The sequence below is a fragment of the Procambarus clarkii genome, chromosome 41 (genome assembly GCF_040958095.1).
Source record: "Procambarus clarkii isolate CNS0578487 chromosome 41, FALCON_Pclarkii_2.0, whole genome shotgun sequence".
Lineage (NCBI taxonomy): Eukaryota > Metazoa > Arthropoda > Malacostraca > Decapoda > Cambaridae > Procambarus > Procambarus clarkii.
In genome coordinates this window covers 18,463,954-18,490,972 of record NC_091190.1, presented here as the reverse complement: position 1 = coordinate 18,490,972, position 27,019 = coordinate 18,463,954, and the positions used below count along the sequence as shown (strand labels likewise).

Below are 27,019 nucleotides of genomic sequence, written 5' to 3'. Positions count from 1 at the left end.
GGTTACAACTCGTCCGTTTGTGTGTAAGTATTGCAGCGTGCAGTTAGGGAATACTTGAGCTGTTATCTTAAAGTATATGCATGTATACCTGGTCTCTTAAGGTTATCTTAATGTATACGAATGTATACCCGTTATCTGAAGGTCTACGCATGTATACCCGTTATCTGAAGGTCTACGCATGTATACCCGTTATCTGAAGGTCTACGCATGTATACCCGTTATCTGAAGGTCTACGCATGTATACCCGTTATCTGAAGGTCTACGCATGTATACCCGTTATCTTAAAGTTATCTTGAGGTGTAAGAACTTGAGAGATGTCGACGGTCTACACACTATAGTCTGTGGGGTTGGTTGGTATTAATTATTTATAATAATTAGTGCTAGAGGTTTAACATTATCAGCAATTTTAACTTAGTGTCGGAATGTCATAATAGAATTTTGGAATTTTGACTCGACTTTTGTTAACATATAAAACCAAGAAAAAACATTTTTAAACAATGAAATATTGAGGGGAAAAAGTTTTCTGATTACTTTTCTAATGAACTTAATGTTTTCAAGTACAAGAAGTTCAAGTTCACAGTGAATCGGTAAAGCTTTTTGTAACGTTGGCAGAGTTACAACTCTTGAATGACTGTGGTGATTAGTTTGGTAATTAGGCCTCTCTTCTGCCTATTTATTGCCTTTTCCTCCTTCAATCATCACAATCGATTTCAGAATGGTCCAGGACGGACCGAAACGTCGATCGTCCCTTCACTTTCTAGTGTGTGGTCTGGTCAACATAGGCCATTAGCACGGAAGCGTGGTTGAGCATAATGACCTCATCGTAAAGAGTCTGCAGAATCGAGCTTCAGCTCCTGGGCTCTGCGTTTCCAACTGTAGGTCGGGTAATGCAATGATTGCCAAGCCCCACCCCCATGTTTCTAGTCGTATTTGCTTTTAAAACTAGGGATGAAGGTGGCCTGCAGTCACGGGAGACATCTCCCGTCACGCAGGGTGCAGTCGCACCTCCACAGATCTCCAGCATCAGCTGATGATACTGGTAATGGCTCCAAAGGGCCCCATTCCTTCACCCCCCGTCCCATCCCAAATCCTTATCCTGATCCCTTCTGAGTGCTATTTAGTCGTAATAGCTTGGCGCTTTCCTCTTGATAGTTTCCTTCCTTCCAAACGGCCACCACTTACGGGCTATTCATGCCCGTGCCACCTTTTGGGTGGCTTAATTTTCATCGATCAATCTGACCCGCAGTGTGTTCTGAGAGGGTTCCGCTCGCCTACTGCCTCTTACAGTGAGGAAGTGCTTCCTCACACCTCTGACTGATTCGCGTGTTTAGCGTTCACGCGTGATTTCCGTCACTGGTCGTGCTGAAAATGATTGTTTCAGAGATTTGGGGCCTGACGGCTGAGTGAACAGCGCTCGGGATTCGTAGTCCTGAGGTTCCGGGTTCGAGCCCCGGTGGAGGCGGAAACAAATAGGCAGAGTTTCTTTCACCCGGATGCGCCTGTTCACCTAGCAGTAAATAGGTACTTGGGAGTTAGACAGCTGCTACGGGCTGCTTCATGGGGATGTGTAACAAAAAGGAGGCCTGGTCGAGGACCGGGCCGCGGGGACGCTAAGCCCCGAAATCATCTCAAGATATACCCATTGCAACCGTGGTGAGAGATCCCTTGCAACAGCATAAGTAGCACAACTCTCGAAATGATCAACAGGTAAATAGGGAAAACGGAATGCATTTTGGTGGAATCATGTCCTGTTCTTTATTGCTTTGTGTCTTGTAGTCACGTCCCTTGGCCTGTCCTTGTAGTTCAGCTCCCTCAGTTCCAGAACTAGTCTTATGGCAAACCTGTGGACTTTCTCGGTATTGTGGTACTCCAGGCTGGTACCCTGGAGTCCTATACCCATAGGTACCCACTGACACCGGTACCCAGTGTTAGTGGACCAGCCCGTCCTCCTGACCTGCCACCACACAAAATACGAGGGTACTAAAAACGTAGGAACCCAAGCCGCCCACCTGACCCAACGAACCTCCATATAGAAAACGTGGATTGTGTGAGAGCTGTTACTTTTTCATAGTTACCCCTTATTGTGTACGCTGCGGGGCCCATAGCGTACACCATGCGGTGTTGTACGAGAAGACGGGTCGCAGCGGGGTAACTTAGTTATTCCAGCTGTGGTTGGGTCGGCGTCCTGGGAAGCCGTGGCTGGATATGTGTGTGCGCCTTGTGCTGGGTCGCTAATTACGACACGTAGCGTAGTGTGGGTGTACATGCTAGCGGGTAATGACGATAAATGTGCGTGTGGGGCACAGACCAATGCACACAAATTGCTCGGTAAAAAGATCTTTATGGCCCGAGTCACACTTGGTCACACTCGCTCGCCGCCGAATCTCACACTTTAATATTTTCTGTCATAATATTCCCTGACTAGTGTGCTTAAATGACGTGACCGAGAAAGGTACGAAATATAAACATTGAAGACTGTATCATCAAATAGACAAGCTTGCAGTTGAAGATCCAGCTCGGTATTAAAGGATCTAGATGCGCGTTTGTTTCACTATCAGGTCATTATTAATGATCAATAAGTGGCCACGTTTGGCTTGCGAATATATTTTGGTATATTGACGACCAGACCACACACTAGAAGGTGAAGGGACGACGACGTTTCGGTCCGTCGATTGAACAATCGACTTGAGGATGGTCCAGGACGGACCGAAACGTCGTCGTCCCTTCACCTTCTAGTGTGTGGTCTGGTCGTGTTACTTCAGCCACGTTATTGTGACTCATCGCCTGCACTTGGAATATTGTACCGTGTACACGGGCTCCTTAATCGCCAGGCAGGAAAAAAAATCATATTTGCGTCCAGACGATGGCCGTATTGAGGATGTAATTTCGCGCATTGATTTGAAGTAGGATAACTTAGATCCGCTTTAGATGTTGGTAGTTTAAAGATTGTTAGCGAGAAAATGAGAGCCCCCAGGCGTTGATAGGCGGGTCCTCTTGATAGCCGGGGTTCTCTTGATAGCCGGGGTTCTCTTGATAGCCGGGGTTCTTTTGATAGCCGGGGTTCTTTTGATAGCTGGGTCCTCTTGATAGCTGGGGTCCTCTTGATAGCTGGGGTCCTCTTGATAGCCGGGTCCTCTTGATAGCTGTGACACTGCTGTACTTGCGAGAGGTTAAATCATTACATGGGCCAGGTGTGCGCGCGCGCCAGGGCCTGGAGACTTGCGAAACCTGTACATCTTTCTTCAGTTATAGCAGGGTTATTTACATTAAGCTGTTCACGGGCCAGGAAGCTCTGCGAAGGTGACTACAGCTATAACGACCTCGGGTCGAGAACTGTTTTATAAACACAGACTCAGGATGTACAGGTTTCGTAAGATGTACAGATCTCGTAAGTGGACATGTAAATGCTTAGCGAATCCTGGCCCAAATTACGAGCTCCCAAAGCTCCATAAGGTCGTCGTTAAGAGGGCTATTACTGCTTTGAATGACGTCACAAACAATTTGGGAGAGAGAGAGAGAGAGAGCGAGAGCGAGAACGAGAGCGAGAGCGAGAACGAGAGAGAGAGCGAGAACGAGAGAGAGAGCGAGAACGAGAGAGAGAGCGAGAACGAGAGAGAGAGCGAGAACGAGAGAGAGAGCGAGAACGAGAGAGAGAACGAGAACGATAACGCTGTCGTAGTGGAGGTAGGAGGTGCATACCTGGAGAGTGTACAGGTTCTGACCCTTGCTCGCTGTTCGCCAGAGGCACTACGCTGCCTCTGGTCCAGTGGGGGCCACGGCTCCTGCTCTGGGTGGCCCTCGACCAGTGACGGGTGGCTCGAGGGTTGACGGGTGGGCCACGGGTGGACCAAAGGTTGACGGGTGGGCCAAGGGCGAAGACGACGAAGAGCGCCAACGTTATAGGGAAGAAGGCACTGGAGAGTGAGTGATGTTAGTGTGGCACACACAGTCTCTCCCAGTTCTTTCCAGGCGTGTGACTGGTTTGTGCCAATGTTCACCCGGACCCTGTTTGTGACCACCTGGTTATCGGAGGCTGTTTAACGTTGCCGCTCACTGTCTGACGCATCAATGACAGCTCGGTTGATCAGGTATCTTTTGAAGACGTTTATCAACCTCTCTCTCTATGCATAGAGGGAGTGTGTCGCAAGGCCTCTGGCCCTTAATGTTAATATAATGGTCTTTTAGCGCTGATTAATTTAACTCGCAGTATTTTGAACGTAGAAGTTGCTTCGTAACGCGTGTGAGGGCCGGATGCTGCGGGCTGCTGTACCCTGAGGGCCATCTTGCATCACAACCCGGGGGACAGTCGTGCCTCAAGCCCTTCATCTCGCTCAAGAATGACACTAGACGAAGCCAACATTGTCTTAAAATGAGCGTTGCGGTCCGGTTAGGCCACACAACTCTCTCTCTCTTAATGCCTGGTATTACCTATTGAATTTTACCCGTGATTGCTGATCCTCAGGCTGTATTCTGCTGCCCCCGGACGGGCTTGGGCAGTAGACGAATTCCTTGAACCTCATCCAGGTACAATCCAGGCATAGTCGAAAATTGTAACATCATATGCAGTCGGTAACCATATTTTCTTGAACGTAAATTAACAGTTATGCACACTATAATTTTGTACAGTTATGCCTAGTTAGGTGTTTTGGTTTGGATGGATGAGGACGGGCTGGATGGATGAGGACGGGCTGGATGGATGAGGACGGGCTGGATGGATGAGGACGGGCTGGATGGATGAGGACGGGCTGGATGGACGAGGACGGGCTGGATGGACGAGGACGGGCTGGATGGACGAGGACGGGCTGGATGGACGAGGACGGGCTGGATGGACGAGGACGGGCTGGATGGACGAGGACGGGCTGGATGGACGAGGACGGGCTGGATGGACGAGGACGGGCTGGATGGACGAGGACGGGCTGGATGGACGAGGACGGGCTGGATGGACGAGGACGGGCTGGATGGACGAGGACGGGCTGGATGGCCGAGGACGGGCTGGATGGCCGAGGACGGGCTGGATGGCCGAGGACGGGCTGGAATGGACGAGGACGGGCTGGAATGGACGAGGACGGGCTGGAATGGACGAGGACGGGCTGGAATGGACGAGGACGGGCTGGAATGGACGAGGACGGCCTGGATTGCAAACCTCAGACACCCAGACCAGATGAATCATTGTTCATATAGCGTCCATGACCGCGTTGCTACACCTGGCTCGATTGATCGAATATTGAAATCAAAATTATATGAAAATGTAGATGTAGCTTATTAATCATTGTATAAATTAACATCTTGAGTTGTCTACATAATAGTGTATATGTAGCAGTGTTGTGGGGGTTTTCAAGCTTCATTTTAAAGGGAATAACTCGTAATGATCAGGGATTATCAGCAAGACTATTGGGAGATGAACAAATCCACAAGGGCCGTGACGAGGATTCGAACCTACGTCCGAGAGCATCATTTGATGCATCATGGCTGGCGAGGAGTTTTTGTTGTGGGTAATGTTCTTGAAGAAATGGCCGAGGAGCGGAAGGAAGTGCCTTAAGTTTTTATCCGTGGACACTTGAGGACCATTGTATTGAATGGTCTTTGTATCCGGTGGTGCGCGGCGGTCAGTGATCAGGCTCCTCCTCCTCTTTGGGAGTAGTCACTTGGCTATGTAAAACATGTTTACTGCTGTGTGTGTGTGAGAGAGATAGAGAGATAGAGATAGATATTGAGTGAGACAGAGAGGGAGAGAGAGAGAGAGATATTGAGTGAGACAGATAGGGAGAGAGAGAGAGAGATATTGAGTGAGACAGAGGGAGGGAGAGAGAGAGAGAGAGAGAGAGAGAGAGAGAGAGAGAGAGAGAGAGAGAGAGATTGAGTGAGAGAGAGAGAGAGAGAGAGAGAGATTGAGTGAGAGAGAGAGATTGAGTGAGAGAGAGAGAGAGAGAGAGAGAGAGAGATTGAGAGAGAGAGAGAGAGAGAGAGAGAGAGAGAGAGAGAGAGAGAGAGAGAGAGAGAGAGAGAGAGAGAGAGAGAGAGAGAGAGAGAGATATTGAGTGAGACAGAGAGGGAGAAGGGGAAGGAGGAGAGAGAGAAAAAAAAAGTTCAGGAATCAATTACAATATTTACAATTGTAATTGATTGTAATATATTGTAATTGTAATTTACAATTGTAATTGTAATTACAGCCAGACATTAGGACCTAGAGGTACGTACGTGCCGGTTCATGAAGTGAAGTGACTCACATTAACTGACCTTGTTGTTCTGACACTCTTAACATCTTCTTGCCCCCGAATAAACCCAGACCACTTCCAAAGAAATAAATAATAAATCATTTCAATGAAGGTGAAGGAAAGACCCAATAAATATACAAATGTATTATGAAACTAAAGTATCGGATGAAACCTACATCCGTTATCAATGTGCTGTTCACAATGTTCTCCAGAACATTAGGGAGTTGCAGTAATAGGTTCTCAATAACACCAATGACATCAGTTCTTTAATATGTCTAATTATCACCGGGGAGCCGGTCGGCCGAGCGGACAGCACGCGGGACTTGTGATCCTGTGGTCCTGGGTTCGATCCCAGGCGCCGGCGAGAAACAATGGGCAGAGTTTCTTTCACCCTATGCCCCTGTTACCTAGCAGTAAAATAGGTACCTGGGTGTTAGTCAGCTGTCACGGGCTGCTTCCTGGGGGTGGAGGCCTGGTCAAGGACCGGGCCGCGGGGACACTAAAAGCCCCGAAATCATTTCAAGATAATCTCAAGATAATCACCAGAAAGCACCAAGCCGGGAAGACTTGTGTAGCAATATAATTATACATGTTAAACCTAGACGGTAGAACATATATTAGACAGAAGCTCGGAGGGGAACTGTTGATGGACAGGGACTGGGACGGGAGAGGCCTGGTTGGAGACCGGGCCGCGGGGGCCATTGCTCCCCGGAAGCTATACAAGGTAGAGGGTGGTGTTGAGGGTTCAGGGGTGGTTATGTGGGTGAGAGTTTGTGGGTAGTTATGTTTTAGCCTGGATATTGATTTGTGTGGACTGAGAATTGTTTAGTTTAGGGAACACTTCCCCTCTCCACCCCCTCTCCAACCTCCCCTCCATCCCCCCCTCTCCTCCCCCCACTCCACCCCCCCCACTCCACCCCCCACTCCACCCCCCCACTCCACCCCCCCCCCACTCCACCCCCCCACTCCACCCCCCACTCCCTCTCCACCCCCCTCCACCTCTCCCCCCCTCTTCCCCGAACAGCGCGTCATAATGTATATAATTATATATCGAAGGTTTGCCACCAGCACGTTTTTCGATCAATTTAGTTCATATTCATGAATTTAAAGAAAAGAATCATTTTGCCAATACAGCGTAATTTAACACGTCTCCGCAGCCTTTTGGGTCAGTAGTTAATGTGTGTTAAAATATATTAAAAACAATACGATTTAATATGCGTGCCAAATAGCTTTTACCGTATATAGTTCATCATACTCACACATACAGTTATAACACTGGTATACTATACAGCGTTGTGGCGCCTCACGCCAACCCGTCCTCGTATACATTTTGATGTATTAATCAGCCCCCCCCCCTCCCCCTAAGGCTTAAAAAAAGGGGGGGGTTATTATTTGCAAATGACAGCGGCTCTGCAACATTGACGTGGTGTCCCGTTTTCTGTTGGTGGGTCCTCGGTTAGGTTAAGGTCGGGCAATTTAGTACATCTGTTTAGTGACGTTGGGAACGTTCGAGAGGAAGGGATGCTCACACGTTCCCCCTCCCCCTATCTCAGGAAAACTGCGATTTTATTTGAGACAGACAGACAGACAGGCAGGCAGACAGGCAGACAGGCAGACAGGCAGGCAGGCAGACAGACAGACAGACAGACAGACAGACAGACAGACAGACAGACAGACAGACAGACAGACAGACAGACAGACAGACAGACAGCAAGCATCAGCATCTAGACGCACTCTCTCAACCGTGGTGAATATAGTCACATTAGGAAGTGGTACACACAGAGTATTTCCCACACACACACACACACACACACACACACACACACACACACACACACACACACACACACACACACACACACGCACGCACGGGGAGACATGTTATGATGATGTACATTGGTGTGGTTGTGGCGAGTTAGAGGTTGTGAGGGCTGTTGTTTTAGATCCAGCTACTCGGAACAAAAGTTGCAAGTAGCACGGGTTATGGTGAGCCCGTAGTGGACTTACCCGGCACAGGAGCGGCGGGGCTGTAACTGTTGTGAGGGCGTGTTGGCAGGGTTGTAGGGTGGGGGACGCCCTAGGCAGGGTCAGGTGAAGAGCATGGCCACCACCCTCGCGTCGTGGTCGCCATCGGCCCTCCACACTCCACTTTCCCCGACCTGGTGGCTGCTGCTGCTGCCTTCTGCACCACCACCACCTGCTGCCCACCAGTACCCAGTTAGCTGCCTTCCACTAGGCCTCATGATGCTGCCACTTCCTCACCAGTAACTTGTTACAGACTCCCACATACCCCTCATAACCTCTGAGGAGTACATGTTGTATATCTGTTTATTTACAAGGGTAAAGCATACTAATGCCCCCAGTGTATTCTGGTCAATGGTGGACAGAAGACTTGCTGTTCGGCTGCTCACCTTCACTCTTGGGGCGAAGTTAATCCCTACCAACACTTAATATAATTCATTACAGTTGTATACCTGGAGCATACATGGACAGGGTTTCGGGAGTAGTTCTACTCTTCGACTTGAAATTGGTCCAACAGGCTGTTGCTTGGCGCGGCCCGCAAGCCCACGTACCCACTACAGCCCGGTTTGTCAGTAGTACGCCAAACTTTCATGAGTATGAGCACTAGTGTTGCAGGTGTTGTGGGCGGTGTAGGAGGTATACATATACCTGGTTGACCAATCCAGCAACGAGGAGGCCTGGTCGACGACCGGGCCGCGGGGCCGCTAAGCCCCGGGAAAAACTCCAAGGTAAGGTAACAAGGTATACAGAAGAATAACTATACTGGTGTTAGTCAGAAGTATAGGTATTCTGACTTCACAGAACCCAATGCGTAATGGTCAACAAAATAAAATCCGGACCATCAACCGTGAAAAGCTCAGTCCCCCAGGGTACTGTGCTTGCTCCAGTGCTTTTTCTCATCCTCATATCGGACATAGACAAGGACACAAACTATAGTACCGTATCATTCTTTGCAGTTGACACTAGGATTTTTGAGAGTAGGCAACATAGAGGATACGGCAAACCTCCAATCAGAAGTTAATCAGGTCTTTCATTGAGCTACAGAAAATAATATGGTATTTAATGAAGATAAGTGGGAAAAACGGTGGAAAAAAATAAAAATATAAGAGCGGAAACCACGTACAAAACTCAGTCATATCATAACATAGAACGAAAATGCAATGTAAAGGATCTGGGTGTACTCATGTCGGAAGACCTTACCTTTAAAGAACACAATAAAGTAGCCGTCACAACTGCAAGAAAAATGACAGGTTGGATAACAAGAACTTTTCAAACTGTTGATCCTATACCGATGATGATACTCTTCAAGACGCTAGTGCTCTCTAGAGGGGAATACTGCTTGCACAATGACAGCCCCTTTCAAAGCTGGAGAAATTGCTGACCTGGAGAGCGTGCAGAGATCCTTTACTGCTAGAATCCACTCAGTAAAACATCTAAACTACTGGGACCGACTAAAGAGCCTAAATCTGTATTCTCTTGAGCGCAGGCGAGAGATAAATAATAATTTATACGTGGAAAATAGTAGAGGGGGCTGGTCCCAAACCTGCACACAGAAATAACACCACATGAGACCAGAAGACATGGCAGGATGTGCAGAATACCCCCGTTGAAAAGCAGAGGTGCAACAGGTACTCCGAGAGAGAACTCTATCAACATCAGAGGCCCGAGACTGTTCAAAACGCTTCCACTACACGTAAGGGGCATAACTGGCCGACCCCTCACAGTGTTCAAGAGAGAACTGGATAAACACCTCCAAAGGATACCTGATCAACCAGGCTGTGATTCGTACATAGGCTATGAGCAGCCGCGTCCAACCGCCTGGTTAACCAGTCCAGCAACCAGGAAGCCTGGTCTAGGACCGGGCCGCGGGGATGTTGAGCCGCGAAATCATCGCAAGATTGTGGGCGTTGGAGGAGGTGCTGGTGTGGGTGTGGTTGCAGGGAGGACGGTGGTGAGGCAGGACGAACACACCACTACCACCACAGTGCTGCAGGATAATGCTACTCCAGAGATCCCAAGTGAGTTAGACACTGACGGTAACCTTACCAAGTTCCTACTACATGTTAATACCACAATGACCACTGGCATCATTTTGTGAAGCCTCGTTTAATAAACAAAACTGTGGAGTTTAAAGATTACCACTTGACGGTGTGGATCAACAGATGCTAACATGAGTAGGCAAAGGGGTTGAGATGAGGGACCATGCTCCAGAGGGGGAGGATGAGATACCTTGTACCAGAGGAAGAATATTGACGACCTGTAATTACTGTGATGCTTGAGCAACAGGTGGTCCTCGAAAGATTCCCCCCTTGCCTGCAATTATGATGTTGAATAGTAGTAGTAGTAGTAGGCATCCATCAGTCTCAGGAGACTATGGAGTTGCGCTCTGGTTGTCGGTCTGGAGTGGCCTCACCAGGGCGCAAAGCCAGGGTAGGTTGATTCGGGGGAGAAGCTGTTACCCAGGCAGCAGGTCCCCCCTCTCCACGGCGCTGAAAGTCTCCAATGGAAAGGCATACGCCAATACGATTGGTTCCAGCGCCGTCGCAGGAACTCTTGCCGTAGCAGGAACTGAATGCTGTCATTATCGATACATACTGCCAGTACCACCATCCTGGCCACTATCCTTGCTTGCATTATGTGAGTACTCGTATCGAGTTTGATAAACGAACACCAACTATTGTTTGGTGGTATTATGAGTCGAGAAATTATAGATTAAGTGGAGGAGGGGGTCCGGTAACCCCCGGCCACATAGGCTCACTTACGTACTCTTACAATTCAATTTCAATTTCTTGATTATGCACCCCATACCCATCCCGTGGGCGGTGGTGTAAAGGGTTACAGAGGCACATAATCTGTTCAGGAACTGAGCCCCATAGTTGGTTTAGCTAAGCAAATACAAATCTTTTGAAGCTAGTTACACAATTATTAATGTTATATATACTCGCACATATACCTATAAATACATGTACATATATATATATATATATATATATATATATATGTCGTACCTAGTAGCCAGAACTCACTTCTCAGCCTACTATTCAAGGCCCGATTTGCCTAATAAGCCAAGTTTTCCTGAATTAATATATTTGCTATAATTTTTTTCTTATGAAATGATAAAGCTACCCTTTTCACTATGTATGAGGTCAATTTTTTTTTATTGGAGTTAAAATTAACGTAGATATATGACCGAACCTAACCAACCCTACCTAACCTAACCTAACCTATATATATAGGTAAGGTTAGGTTAGGTAGCCAAAAAAAGCTAGGTTAGGTTAGGTTAGGTAGGTTAGGTAGACGAAAAAACATTAATTCATGAAAACTTGGCTTATTAGGCAAATCGGGCCTTGCATAGTAGGCTGAGAAGTGAGTTCTGGCTACTAGGTACGACATATATATATATATATATATATATATATATATATATATATATATATATATATATATATATATATATATATATATATATACACATATACATAGTCACCTACACAAATACACACATTAATAATCTTTGTATCACAAGTGATTCAACAAGAGGCTCACAACAGTCACTATACAAGGCAGTTTACATCTATGGTGAGTCACACAGTTACTAGTCTTGTTCCACACCCACCCAACTGGGCGGCAGCTTTACAGTCATGTGCATGCATCACCTACGGTAAGCAAATTTTGGGTACTTCGCTAAAATTCCTGGAAGTTCATCATTATGAATGAAGTACTTACACATTTCTTGGACACCATTGATGGTGTTATCTCGGAATTCCGCGATTTTTTCACATTCCATTATATAATGACACCAAAGTATGCGAATAGTTCTGCTGACAGAGTTTACATTTAGTCACATGCAGGCGATGAGTCACAATAACGTGGCTAAAGTATGTTGACCAGACCACACACTAGAAGGTGAAGGGACGACGACGTTTCGGTCCGTCCTGGACCATTCTCACAATCGACTTGAGAAGTTTTTTTTTTTTTTTTTTTTTTTTTTTTTTTTTTTTTTTTTTTTTTTTGTGGGGGGGGGAGGGGGGGGAATAAAGAGGAAGGAGAGGCATAGGTGAAGGGAAGTATAGAAGTGGGAAATACAGTGAGAGGTATGAAAGCAGGCGGGCTGTCCGCCTTGCTGACACCATGTGTGGGTGTTGGCAGCTAAGCTAAGCTGGCTCCCTCTTGTCAGGGAGCTGTGAGTGTGTGAGAGGTTCTTCACGTGTGTTTCACCATATATGGATGTCCATAGATGAATACTGTGTAGCATTCATATATACACACTCCGATGCTTCCACACACGTTATTCTGTTTAATGCTCTTTATTTTATTATTATTATTTATCGAGTTGTCATACATATTATTTATCGAGTTGTTCATACATACACATATATGAACTGTTCATATATATACATATATAACTCATCTTGGGATTATATACTGTGGGGCGGGGTTTTCGTCCAGAGAATCGAGGCTCTTGGGCCACCAGCTGTGGGAGCGGGGCGTCTCATCTTGGAGCAATCTTTCAAACATTGGGTCCTCTAACATTTCGATGGTGTTCCACACCCTGATGGCTTGGTGCTGCAGTCTGATGTTTAGTGGCTGTATGTTCAGGAGTTCGTGGAGCTCCTGGATTGTCTGATCATATGGTGGACGGTGTTTTGCTGCTCTCCTTAGCGCCTTATTTTGTACTGCTTGCAGTTTCTGCATGTTAGTTTTCTTTATGGTGTGTAGTGGTACTGGGGGATATTCTAGATGCGGCCGAACTAGAGCCTTATATAGGTCCAGGACGATATATAGAATGGTCCAGGACGGACCGAAACGTCGTCGTCCCTTCACCTTCTAGTGTGTGATCTGGTCAACATTTAGTCACATCTACATCAGCAGACGTTACACACTCCCAGAGGTACTTGTAGCCGAGCCTAAGCCTAGCAGTGGTAACATCTAGAAGTTGTTGGATTCCCAACTGGCACACCTCTGCCCTGCCCACAAGCACACAGCTGGAGTGCCGTGCCTACCAGCATCCTCAACTTCCCATAGCTGCTCACATTAACAATTGTGTAACTAATTTCAAAATATTGTCACTTTCTTAGCTAAACGAACTTTGGGGTTGAGTTCCTGAACCGACTATGTGCCTCTGTAACCCTTTCCACCACCACCCACGGGGTGGGTATGGGGTGCATAATAAAAAAAGAAATTGACAAATTGAATATAATGAAGCTGTATGTTCGTGCCAAGGTTACGGAGTCTTCTCAATTTGCCTAAGCCTGTTTTTGCTTTGTTTACTGTCATTTTCGTGATTTTATTTTTTCATTTTTCCATTAATTTCGAGTATCTATATATATCGATGTGAAGGAGGGTGTAGGGGAGGAGGGGAGGGAGGAGGGGAGGGTGTAGGGGAGGAGGGAGGGTGTAGGGAAGGAGGGAGGGTGTAGGGAAGGAGGGAGGGTGTAGAGAAGGAGGGAGAGAGGGTGTAGGGAAGGAGGGAGGGGTGTACGTAGGTCTGTTGTCGAGTCTGGGAAGAATGTAGCTTCATTAATGGTAATAGGGAGAGAGGACATGATCTCCGGGCTGCGGTCTGCAAATGACAGAGTTGCATTACCCACAAGTGCCACGTCAGCAGTGTTGACAGTATGGTTCACCATCCGGGTGGTGGTGCCGTCGTCTGCCTCCCCCACACCCCTCGACGTCTCCCTCTCAAAGGCCAACCCGTCCTCGACTCAAGTCCATTACAACCAGCGGTCGACCCCACAGACGCATTCATAAATTTTAACATGCTGTTCATTTAAAACAGGAATTTTCTCAAATATAAATTAATACTATGATATATTAGCATATTGTTCATATATAGGCATAGGTTAGGTGGTTGGGTTCTGTTGGCGATTATTTGTAGTACGTGGGTGAAGCATTTATAGCGTTGTGGTTCGAACAAAATTCGTCAGTGAAGCATTTGTTCCGGAAGTGTTAGAACGAAATGAGTTGAGTCGTGTGTAAACCGTTTTTCATTCATAAACAGGGGGTTTGGCGGGTGCATGGAATCACTTTTGGATCTTTGTTTGGAGGACGGGCTGCTGCCAGATACAGCTCGATACAGCAGCGAGACCTTAAACACTTGGTTGTCGTCATCTCGAGGCTTCGAGCCCCGAGAGAACATGTGCAGATGGTGCACGGTACTCAACCTGCAGCGTGGTTGCACGTCCCCCGGATATATATAGTTTCCCAGTGTGCAACTTCATTCTCTGACCCGTTAGTGGTGAACTGCTGCAGCTCATCATTGGTGCCCATATGTCCGCCACTGGTCTGGGACTCCTCCGGCGCCTCTCCAGTACAAGGTGTGTAGCTCAGCCGGCCATTTAAACCGGGTTATAGTGTGAATGACCCGCGGAGTGACCTTTGTTGTGAGGCTACGCGGCTAACACGAGGCCATCATCCAGTTAACTAGCATTTGCCCCCTCTGATTACTTCTTCCCCCCCCCCCCTCCCCTTCTCCCTCCTCCCTTCCCCCTCCTTCTTCCCCCTCCTCCTTCCTCCTCCTCCTTCCTCCTCCCCACGCACGCACAGGCAACTACCCTCCTTCCCGAGTTACGGAGGAGGACTGGGAACTCAATCTCGTCTCTCGGGAGTGAAGGAGGAGAGAAGACATGATTCGGACGTGCAAGATTCTCAGCGGAATTTACTTAGTAGAATGTTCAAAGTGACGAGCAGCAGGAAGAGGTGACATACATGTTAACTTAAGGTGCTATGACTCGCACGCCTGGCTGCGAATATGTGTCTTAACAGCTTGGTTGACGTGGAGACCGGGCCCGCCAGGACATTGATTCTCGGAACCAGCACAATCAGCACAAGATATATGTAAATTTGTGACCTGGCCTTCTATTATCTCCCACTGTAAGGTAACAATATACTGGAGCGAATGATATGATATAGAAGACAATGCAGAATGCAGCAGTCTCCGTGGTGTAGTGGTAAGACACTCGCCTGGCGTTCCGCGAGCGCTATGTCATGGGTTCGTATCCTGGCCGGGGAGGATTTACTGGGCGCAATTCCTTAACTGTAGCCTCTGTTTAACGCAACAGTAAAATGTGTACTTGGATGAAAAAACGATTCTTCGCGGCAGGGGATCGTATTCCAGGGACCATAGGATTAAGGACTTGCCCGAAACGCTACGCGTACTAGTGGCTCTACAAGAATGTAACAACTCTTGTATATATCTAAAAAAAAAAAAAAAAATAGAGGCAGTGAAGAGATTTGGGATTGTGGGATTGTGCCATAGGAACAATCACAATCACTCTATGCACATCAGAGGTCCTCGACTATTCAATATCCTCGTATGTATATATGTAATATTAAAAACAAATCTACTTGGGTAGATTCTGTAACTTCTGCTACTATGTTACTTGGGTAATTGAACTGTGAGGTTCAGTTGCTGTGAACCCATTATGGTAACGCCACCACCGCCCTGCCAGAGGACCCAAAACAGAAAACGGGACAGTATGTCAATTTCGCGAGCCGTTACTATTTTCTAGTACGACGATTTTTGGCCTTAGAGTATGCCAAAATACGACGTTCTATTAGAACAGATCGGGTCAATCCCTCCCCCCCCCCCTGCAACAAATAGTCCCTATAGCTACTGTGGATGGTTAGTCTCTATAGCTACTGTGGATAGATAGTCCATATATCTACTATGGTTAAATAGCACAAAAATATGGATTGTTGGGTTAAAAATTAAGGTCCACGTTTCGTATTGTTTGAATTCTCAACGGTGTACACAACTAATCATAAGCCTAATCTAGCCTAGGTCTATATAAGGACTCTAAATAAGTTAATGGTACAGAAATTAGCTATTTTTGTTGAGGGAGGGGGGAGTATGTTTATTGTGTACACCTCACTTTAGGTTTCTAAAGTGAGATACCAATGGGATTCTAAATCCTAAATGGGATTCCATCCCATCTCTCTGGGTACTCTTGCATTATTGAGGTTTATTATTTCTTGACTGTATTACTAATAAATTACGGCGCTGACTCGTTGGTTATCATATAGAGTCATCAGCTATCGTAATTGTACTGTGGATGAGTGAGTGTCTTTGTCTGGAGGAGGAGACCTCTCTGTCTCTCTGTGGGTCACGCAATGCACTATGACTTCTTTGGGGCACTAAACAATTCGAGGATAAAAATGCCATGAACCCAGGAAGGTGGTTGACGCGGTACCGGGGCTTCGGAGCCTGGAACTTGTACCAGGCAGCCCGTCCTCCAAACAAAGATCCAAAAGTGATTCCATGCACCCGCCAAACCCCCTGTTTATGAATGAAAAGCGGTTTACACACGACTCACAACTGCTGACGTTCGAACATATCCGGAACAAGTGCTTCACTGACGAATTTTGTTCGAATCACAACGTTATAAATGCTTCACCCACGTACTACAAACACAAATAATCGCCAACAGAACCTAAACACCTAACCTAACCTATCCTATGCCTATATATACACAATATGCTAATATATTATAATATTTATTTATACTTGAGAAAATTCCCGTTTTGAATGAACAACATGTTAAAATTTATGAATGCGTCTGTGGGGTTGACCGCTGAATGTAATGGACTTGAGTCGAGGACGGGTTGTACCAGGGGTCGTAGTCCAAAGGGCTCGGGTTCGATTCCCTGGAAGGCAGAAACAAATGGGCACAGTTTCTTTTACTTGATGCTTCTGTTTACTTGGTGAATTAGTTACCCGTCAGCTGTCGCGGACTGTATCCTGGGTATGTGTGTGTGTGCGCGCGCGCGTAGGGGGGACACATGTTGCAGGAATGATAGAAATTTTGGTCGTGAGTCATTAAATTAGACAACCGACGGTTAGAATGGGTGGGGGGGGGGAGGTCTAAGAGCTGAAAGCTCAGACACAAGTCACAAATACCAATATGCAATATTCTCTCTTTATATATATCTCTCTCTCTATCTTTCTATCTCTCGATCTCCGATCTCTCTTTCTCTCGATCTCCGATCTCTCTTTCTCTCGATCTCCGATCTCTCTTTCTCTCGATCTCCGATCTCTCTTTCTCTCGATCTCCGATCTCTTTCTGTCTCTCTTAACATAATAGGACAAGCTGGCATCGGTGAAAGCTATAAATATGAACCCATTGAGAAAACTTCTACCTCGTTTGTGTGGTCAACCTGTGGAATATGCTGTAGGAAGTCATGGCAGCCTCCTCCGTGTATAACTTCCAGAGTTAATATAGTACAGAAACTCGAACATCCGGGGAGGTGAAAACAAAAACGCATCAGGAAGATAGAAAACAAAAGGATTGGACACGAACGTCTGGACTTCGAGTAGGCATTTTGGGGCGGGGGAAGTGAGAAAAAAAAAATGGAGAAGTGAAGGAATAAATTTAGAAATGGGAAATAGAGTACGAGTTTTGACAGCAGGGGCTCTCCTGGCTGTACCCCTCCCCCCCACCACATACTTCCCATCCCCCCATCCCCCTATCCCGTCCCATCCCCCATCCACCGGAGATCACCCTCCAGTGAGGAAGGTAGAAATAGAAGCCTAAGCTACTGTCCCTTTGAGATGTGTTTGATTGTCTCGATAAACGTACTTGAACACCCTTCAGCGCCTTACAAGTGGTTGTAATGCACAATGACCTCTCAAAAACGTGTTACATCTTCGATGAAATATTATGGTCGGTGGGTGGGGGATTGAGCTCTGGTCTCTGGCCTCCCCTGAAAGTTTTTTTTTTTTTTTTTTTTTTTTTTTTTTTTTTTTTTTTTTTTACACACACACACACACACACACACACACACACACACACACACACACACACACACACACACACACACACACACACACACACACACACACACACGAACGAGAAATCTTGTAGAAATAGGCTGTAACTGCACTGGGCAGTGTTACAGTACAACACTTGTAGTGAAGGTAGGCATGGTGGCGGGGGTGTACTTAGCAGAATTATTAGTAATAAGTAACTAATTAGCAGCGGGACCAGGTTCATTAAGCCCGATAATCTGTATAGGGTTCCTATAAGAGCGAGTCCCCCCCCCCATACCCACATGAAATTGAATTAAGTTTATTGAGGTAAAATACACACAAAGGGATGAGGTAACTCAAGCTATTCTTACCCTGTTCAGTACATCGTGTTAATACATACATAGACACACATCACAAACAATAAACATATTACCCAACATTGAGAGATAAACATCCACATTTCCTATACCCACATGGGTATGGGTGGGTATCGGGAGGTTGTCCCCCACTTCCCCTGAACCCTAGGGGGAAAGGGGGTTGGCTGTTTACCTGAAAGAAGGAAGAAGGTTGTATAACGCCTGGCCAGGATCACTCTGCCTGGCCACGCACGGCCAAGCTCTTGGCCTGTGTGTGTGTGTACACACACGCGCGCGCATGCTGCTCTTCACTTGATTTGAGTAAAGGGCTTTGGAGATGGTTAAATACTGGAGGCGGACGGACACAACAATGTTTATTCAGCGGTTAACGAATGGCAGATCGCTGCTGTGGCGTAATTAGGCAAATGTGAACTAAGGTTGATGTGAGCGTGGAGAGGAGAGAGGTGCGAGTGTGAGAGGAGAGAGAAAGGGGGCGAAAAAGAGAAAAGGGGCGAGAGAGAGAAAAGGGGCGAGAGAGAGAAAAGGGGCGAGAGAGAGAAAAGGGGCGAGAGAGAGAGAGAAGGGGCGAGAGAGAGAAAAGGGGCGAGAGAGAAAATGGGTGAGAGAGAGAGAAAGGGGAGAAAGGGAAGATAAGAAAGACAGGGAAGATAAAAGAGAAAGGGAAGATAAAAGAGAAAGAGAAGAGAGATAATGAGAGAGAGAGAGATGATGAGAGAGAGAGAGAGAGAGAGAGATAATGAGAGAGAGAGAGATAATAAGAGAGAGAGAGAGAGATAATAAGAGAGAGAGAGAGAGAGAGAGAGAGAGAGAGAGAGAGAGAGAGAGAGAGAGAGAGATAATGAGATAATGAGAGAGAGAGAGAGAGATAATAAGAGAGAGGGTGAGAGATAGACTAACTAACTGTAACGGCCACAAGAGTGTTGCCCGCAGACTGCTTCCTCCTAAGTAAATCGTGACTGGCACAGGGCGGTGCAGAATGTTGCTGCTCCGTTCTCAGAGGTGTTTGAGCGGCTCAGGTGTTGTCTGGGTGTTCCCGCTCCTGCCACTAGCCACCTCTTGCCAACATGTCATTGTCCTGTCATATATATTATTTCGTGCTAATGCCCATTGAGTTTTTTTGTTTGACATAGCAAACGTAAGCGGTGTGGCGATGTGTACTAGCGAGCAGCGGTTAATTTTGTGAGCGACTGTACGCGCCTTACCCCACTACCTGTGCTGCGATCCGATGTGTAGCGTCGTGTCCGAACTGATGAATTAATATATATATAATATGTTCGTTATTACAGCACCTATTATACAAGTCACCTTGATTTGGATTAGAGATCGCTGTCAATTGTATATTTTCTTGTCTGGAACGTTATCAATATAATGTGTATTGAAATTAGGTTGTTATTTTGAACGCTTTCAAATATTTACATGTATGGGCTTTTTTTATTTTTTTAGATAGTATGGACGGTGTAATGCCGGCAGCTGCCGTTATTAACTCCATTATCCTTGGGAAAATAACAGTTTAAATGGAACCTTCAATTTAAACGGGAGTTAATTCGGCTGTATACTGGTTTAGCTAATTAGTATGCACACGTGGATAACCAGATAGGGTGGGTTGTCTGGGCGGGGTTGCTTGGGGGTCGAGAACGGGGTTTCCTGAGGGGAGGGGCGGCTACCCCCCCTTCCCCCCCGTTGAGGTGGATAGGTGGAGGATATGGGAGGATAGTTTATGGATGGCTTCTCTGGCAGACATGTGGGTGGATGTGCGGCGTCCCCACCTCCTTCCACCTGGTGTGGGTGGAGACTGCCGGCCTCCGCCTCCAGCCTACTTGACGGCCCTAGCAAGGCCGTCCAGCTGCCGTGCCTTGTACTCCCTTACCTTGCAATGGTTTCTGGGCTCAACGTCCCCGCGGCCCGGTCCCCAACCAGTTCTTAGGCTAGCGTATTTACCCGGCCAGACTTTTTGGAAAGAGGATAGGTCGACTCCCGCATGGCTTTTACAAATAACTTCTTGATGGATAGACGCTTAACAATGATACTACAGTGACTTGCACAAACATGTAATCAGTAGGTGGGTGTTTCAGTTTTAATGAATTTGCCCATTTTTATTTGCCAATACTTTTCACTACATCACTCAACAAACTACGTGTCTCCGTTGATGAGATTTGTTGAGAAATGTACCGGTTAGCAGTGAGGAAAAATTTGTCTTTCGAGTTTTTTCTTCACTTCTGTCGACTCTGTCTCATTAATTTCAACTTAAGTGTTAATACCATGAAAATGCTGCCTGGAAAATCCATCATTAACCTATTTTGTGTATGTCAGTGGTGTTCGGGGGAGTAAGAGGTGTTTGGGGAAGTCTCCCGGTAACCTCGCGTGTAATACTCTAATATTAGCCTTAACAGGGAAAGCATTGAATACACAACCGGTATCTTTGTCCAAGATTTTATGCGGAGGGGCGTGGTTGAGAGGGTCTTGAACCCCCTCTTACTTGTCCTCACTTCAGCAGCTCGTCCTCATACATAAAGGCCAAATGCTCCAGCTCGTCCTCAGCAACAAAGACCAAATGTTAATTCCATGCAGTCGCCAAACCTCGCGTTTATGATTTAAAAAAAAAAGTTACACACGACTTAAAACTGATGACGTTCGAATATTTCTCGGACAGTGCTTCACTGGAACCTCGATCTGTTGAATCACTACGCTGTAAATGCTTCACCCACGTACTTCAAACACAAATAATCACCAACAGAACAGAACCTAAACATCCAACCTAACATATCCATAACTGTACATAGAACTCTAATAATAATAATAATAATTTATCCATGAGAATTTTTTTTAATACTACGTTAAAGTGAGAATGCGTCTTGGGGAGGTTGGGGGGGGGGGCGAATATGGTCCGCCGTTCTAACTAGCCTAGTCTGAGGATGGGCTGTATTGTGAACACCCTAAATCGACGTAACTAGAATACCTTACGAATAATAATGATAATAATAGTAATAATAATATATTTGAGAAACGGTTAGTAATTATTCTGCATGATAGATTCATCCTGTTGGTTATGTAAGGTATAGGTCAAGTACTGACATTAAAAATATGCAAGTCAGTATTTGACTATTAGCTTGGGGGCTGGATGATGGATTTTGGTTTATAAACAGGACTTTATAACAAGTCAAGTTTACATACACGCCCGCCCACGCGGTGTGTGTGTGTGTGTGTGTGCGCACCTAGACGTGCTTTCAGGATCGAGCTAGTTTCCTAGCCAATCCTTGTAGAGCGCCGCATATTGACCTATACTCTAAGGCTAAAAATTTGTCGTGCTAGAAATTGGTAGCGGCTCGCGAAATTGACATAGTTTCCTGTTTTCTGTCCTTTGGTAGGTTAGGATAAGGGCAATTTAGTATGACAGTTTCTTAATGTTGGAAAACCTTAGGAGGACGGACTGTTCTAACCCCGCCTTCCGAACGTTGCAATGGATCATTTTTTCATGCTTTTAATAATAAATAATAATAATTCATTGTGTTGCGAGACAGGCACGCAATATATACATACATGTTAGGGTCCCGGTAGCACAGTCGGGTTCGTTCTCGACTCACAATCGAGAATTCCAGGTTTTTGAATCCCGGGTTGGGCGCATTTTCTATCACCTAATGCCCCTTTTCACCTAACAGTAAGTAGGTTCTCAGGAGTCATCCTGTCTTTATAAACAAAGACCCAAAGTCCATTCCATGCTCCCGCCAAACCAACTTGTTTATTAATGAAAAACGGTTTACTCAACTCAACCCGTCCTCGACTCTTAAGTCCATTACATCCACTGGTCGACCCCACAGACGCAGTCATAAATTTGTACATGCTGTTTATTCAAAACGGAAATTTTCTCAAATATAAATTAATATTATAATAGCATATTGTGCATATATATGCATAGGTTAGGTTAGGTGTTTAAGTTCTGTTGGCGATTATTTGTATTTGTAGTACGTGGGTGAAGCATTTACAGCGTTGTGATTCAAACAAAATTAGTCTGTGAAGCATTTGTTCCGGAAGTGTTCGAACGTCAGCAGTTGTGAGTCGTGTGTAAACCGTTTTTTATTCATAAACGGGGTTTGGCGGGTGCTTGGAATCACTTTTGGGCCTTTGTTTGGGGGACGGGCTCCACAACCAATCCGTCCTCGATTCAAGTCCATTACATCCAGCGGTCAACCCCACAGACGCATTCATAAATTTTAACTTGCTGTTCATTCAAAACGGGAATTTTCTCAAGTATAAATTAATATTATAATATATTAGCATATTGTGCATATATAGGCATAGGATAGGTTAGGTTAGGTGTTTAGGTTCTGTTGGCGATTATTTGTATTTGTAGTACGTGGGTGAAGCATTTATAGCGTTGCGATTCGAACAAAATTCGTCAGTGAAGCACTTGTTCCGGATATGTTCGAACGTCAGCAGTTGTGAGTCGTGTGTAAACCGCTTTTCATTCATAAACAGGGGGTTTGGTGGGTGCATGGAATCACTTTTGGATCTTTGTTTGGAGGACGGGCTGCCACAACTGACGACGTTTGAACACATCCTGAACAAGAGCTTCACTGACAACGTTCGTTCGAACCACAACACTGTAAAAATGCTTCACCCGCATACTACAAATAATCGCTAACACAACCTAAACGCTTAACCTAACCAATGCTTAAATACGCACAGTATAATATATACCAATATTAATTTATATTTTAGAAAATTCCTATTTTGAATGAACATTTTAAAATTTATGATTGCGTCTTTGGGGTCGACCACTGGATGGAATGGACTTGGTCTGTGGAAGGGTTGCAGGAGTTAGCTTGTTGTGGGGTTGCATCCTGGGCGTCTCGCTGCCTGTCCCCTGACACAATGAATTATTATTATTACTGTGTTAGGCTTGCTCCTCTCCACTCCCCTTGCGCCTTCCTCCCCACTCCCCTTGCTCCTCCTCACTTCCCTTGCTTCTTACCCCCTTCTCTGCTTCCTTTACCACTTCACTGTTCCCTTTACCACTTTCCTGCTCCCTCTGCCCCTTTACCCTCTTCCCTCTGCCCCTTTACCCCTTTACCCTCTTCCCTCTGCCCCTTTACCCCTTCCCTGCTCCCTCTGCCCCTTTACCCCTTCCCTGCTCCCTCTGCCCCTTTACCCCTTCCCTGCTCCCTCTGCCCCTTTACCCCCTTCCCTCCTCCCTCTGCCCCTTTACCCCCTTCCCTCCTCCCTCTGCCCCTTTACCCCCCTTCCCTCCTCCCTCTGCCCCCTTACCCCTTCCCTCCTCCCTCTGCCCCCTTACCCCTTCCCTCCTCCCTCTCTGCCCCCTTACCCCTTCCCTCCTCCCTCTCTGCCCCCTTACCCCTTCCCTCCTCTCTCTCTGCCCCCTTACCCCTTCCCTCCTCTCTCTCTGCCCCCTTACCCCTTCCCTCCTCTCTCTCTGCCCCCTTACCCCTTCCCTCCTCTCTCTCTGCCCCCTTACCCCTTCCCTCCTCTCTCTCTGCCCCCTTACCCCTTCCCTCCTCTCTCTCTGCCCCCTTACCCCTTCCCTCCTCTCTCTCTGCCCCCTTACCCCTTCCCTCCTCTCTCTCTGCCCCCTTACCCCTTCCCTCCTCTCTCTCTGCCCCCTTACCCCTTTCCTCCTCTCCCTCTGCCCCCTTACCCCTTCCCTCCTCTCTCTCTGCCCCCTTACCCCTTCCCTCCTCTCTCTCTGCCCCCTTACCCCTTCCCTCCTCTCTCTCTGCCCCTTTACCCCCTTCCCTGCTCCCTCTGCCCCCTTCCCTGCTCCCTCTGCCCCCTTCCCTGCTCCCTCTGCCCCTTTACCTGCTCCCTCTGCCCCTTTACCCCTTCCCTGCTCCCTCTGCCCCTTTACCCCTTCCCTGCTCCCTCTGCCCCTTTACCTCCTTCCCTGTTCCCTCTGCCCCTTTACTCCCCCTGTTCCCTCTGCCCCTTTACTCCCCCTGCTCCCTCTGCCCCTTTACCCCCTTCCCTACTCCCTCTGCATTACGTCTTACTATTAACTTCACCGTTTTATTACACACAGACTTAGAGAAAAGCATATTGACTTGAGGGAGGGAGGCACTTTGTGTGAATGAGGATTTATTACTTGAGAGAGTTAATGTGGTGTGAGTGGCAGAGAACCATCCTCCGTTTATCTCGGCAGTAATTCTTGTTTGGCAACACCATCCATTCCTGTGCTCTTTGGCACATACTGTAGTTCAGTTCTTAGCCTTTGTGATATATTTGTCCAGATATCCTGTTCCTTGGTAATCTTGTGTTTTTCAACACCCTCCTCGAAGTGTAAGGGGAACTGTCGAAACATCTGTAATTGTACAAAAAGAGAGAACTTTCTATACACATCCTAAAGGCACCTGGTTATCCTGGCTGTGATGCTTACATCAGTCAGACTGTGATCTATGGGCACCAATAGTTGGGTTGATCAGGTTAACTGCGAGGCCTGGCTCAAGATAGGGCTGCAGGAAAGGGACTCGTGGAACAATAAAAAATTAAGGGAGATAATAGTAAGGTAGTTATTACACCTTTGTACTCATTAAGCCACTCTATATCATGGGATATGCCAGCCAGATATGGTTATTAGTCACCCACATAGAAAAGTGCTGTATACTCTACACTATACCTGTACTTGTAGTGGTATTAAATGTGGTCCTCTTTCCCTTCCAGGTGTTACATAGTCATAGTGGCTTAGTACTTTTTCCTGATAATTCTAACAATGTGAAAAACGTAAAGGCAGCTCTCGATTTTCTCTCTTTATGCTTATGTTGTAGATTCTCCTATATTTAATAGTATATCTAATGTTTATTGAAAATTCAAGTAATAGTCATGGCCTTTTTTATTGTTTATGACTTAATGTCATAGAATTTGTCAGCTAAAAGAAATACAGTAGACATAATTCTTTTTTATGCTAGGACTGATCTTACTAAAAAAAATTTATACAATAGCACCCTCCCACCCACCCTCATAATGTTTATGTAAATACTAGAAATTATGTGGTGTATGATTGATGTTGCTTCTGTAGACTGTGAGCAAGTGGGTAAGAAATATATTAGTACAGTATGTTTAGATATTGCTTATAAGTCATGTAATGTTACAGGAATATTCATGATTATCAGTGATAAGTATCATTAGGAGTAAAACAAACTTTTTTGTTTTGTTTAATATTTATTTTTTCTTGCCAAGATAGGTATTGAAAGCACTTACAGAACACCATAGTTCCTCTTTGTTTTGTAAATGTTGAGGTGAAATGTGGGCATGTAGTTATATGCACTGCTTCCTGACTGGGAAGATTACAAGATTTCTTCAGCTCCTTGATTACTTGAGAGCATATTTACTGTCCACATTTCAACCCTTCTTAAATAGGTTCCAATTCTGAAACTGCACTTATTTATTTTTGTATTTATTTTAACGAACTAGCAAAACTGCATGCTGATGTCAGTTAATGGGGATTCAACATTTTTTCTACCTTAATTCTATTCAGTCATATAAGTGCTAACATAGAATTGGTACCTCAGTCAGCTAGTACACTTTGAAGGTACCCCAAGCATGACTGGAAGTGTGTTTTCCAGGTATGGAGATTGCCAACGGAAGTGGAATGGGTAAGCGGTGACCCCCGTAGTGTGCGTAGCGTGCTGTCCCTCTTGGATTGGTTTGTCAATCCCTGGCTCTTTGCTCACATTGCCTTCTCTCAAGATTAAGATGACCTGCTAGTCAGATGCCCTAGCTCTTCAGCATCCCACTCTTAATGCTGGAATTCCTTTAACTTTCCTGTGAAGTAATTTTTCCTGCATACGATATGATCTAATAACTTTAGTCTCTTCTTAATATCTAGTAACATGACAAATTATCCAGAAATGGGAAATTCTGGCCTCAAGGTATACTGTATTAAGAATTTAATTTAGTAATTAGCATACATATTTTTGCATTTGTTAATATAACTCTGCAAAATAACTGGAATGTCTAGTTAACAGTTTAAAACACTAAATATAACCTTATACAAAAATGTATCTTAGAAAATCTTGAAGATATTTAGTCTTCAGGTCTCATTTTAAAGAAGTTTGAAAATAATATACAGTATAAGAAAATGTAGTTAATCATAGACAATGAAATCAACATAACGGTACAGTATGTGAACATTTCCTAAAATGCCAGTAGATTGTCTGACAAGTTAACACTTCAGAATTCCTGTATAATGATTGTAGAAATGTCAGTGTGAGAAAGTTTTATGTGCTGTTCAGTATTTAGAAAATACTAAAACTAATATTTTGAGTTTAAACAGTGGCCTATAGGCCACTTCCCTATAGTTTTAGGGGGAAGGGTCTCTGATAATAAATTTATGATTTACTAAATGAAAATTTATACAAGCTGAAAGTTTCAACAGCTATTTGTCTTTTATGGCAATCTTGATTTAGTGCAATAGAAAACTAGCCAATAGTAGTGTTCTTTGAGGTAAGACAAATGATAGTGCTATATATATACTGTATGTGCTTTAGGTTTATCACTATAAAACATTACATTATCAGATGTTTTTAAAATTTCTGTAAAAAAAAACCTTCTTTGGTAACAATTACAGTACTGGTGCTTGCTTTTTTTATGGTTTAAGGTTATGACAAGCATGCAGTAGTTGCAAAAGTATAGTTAAACATACAATTTTC

The 27,019-nt window shown here is 45.6% G+C and overlaps 2 protein-coding genes across 7 annotated transcripts in view; both read left to right on the top strand.

The window, feature by feature from the left end:
• The window catches only part of LOC138373292 (uncharacterized), a 294,206-nt gene that overhangs the window by 104,111 nt on the left and 163,076 nt on the right, over positions 1-27,019 (top strand). The gene's annotated exons all lie outside the window — the stretch shown is intronic.
• Positions 1-27,019, top strand: part of LOC138373291 (aryl hydrocarbon receptor nuclear translocator homolog) — a 61,943-nt gene that overhangs the window by 9,636 nt on the left and 25,288 nt on the right. The window contains exon 3 of one of the 2 annotated variants that reach the window (XM_069339427.1): positions 25,934-25,963. The exons of the other annotated variant lie outside the window; for it this stretch is intronic. Within the exon in view, the coding sequence (XP_069195528.1) occupies positions 25,934-25,963 (30 nt within the window). The remainder of the gene's footprint in view (positions 1-25,933; positions 25,964-27,019) is intronic. 2 annotated transcript variants of the gene reach the window in all.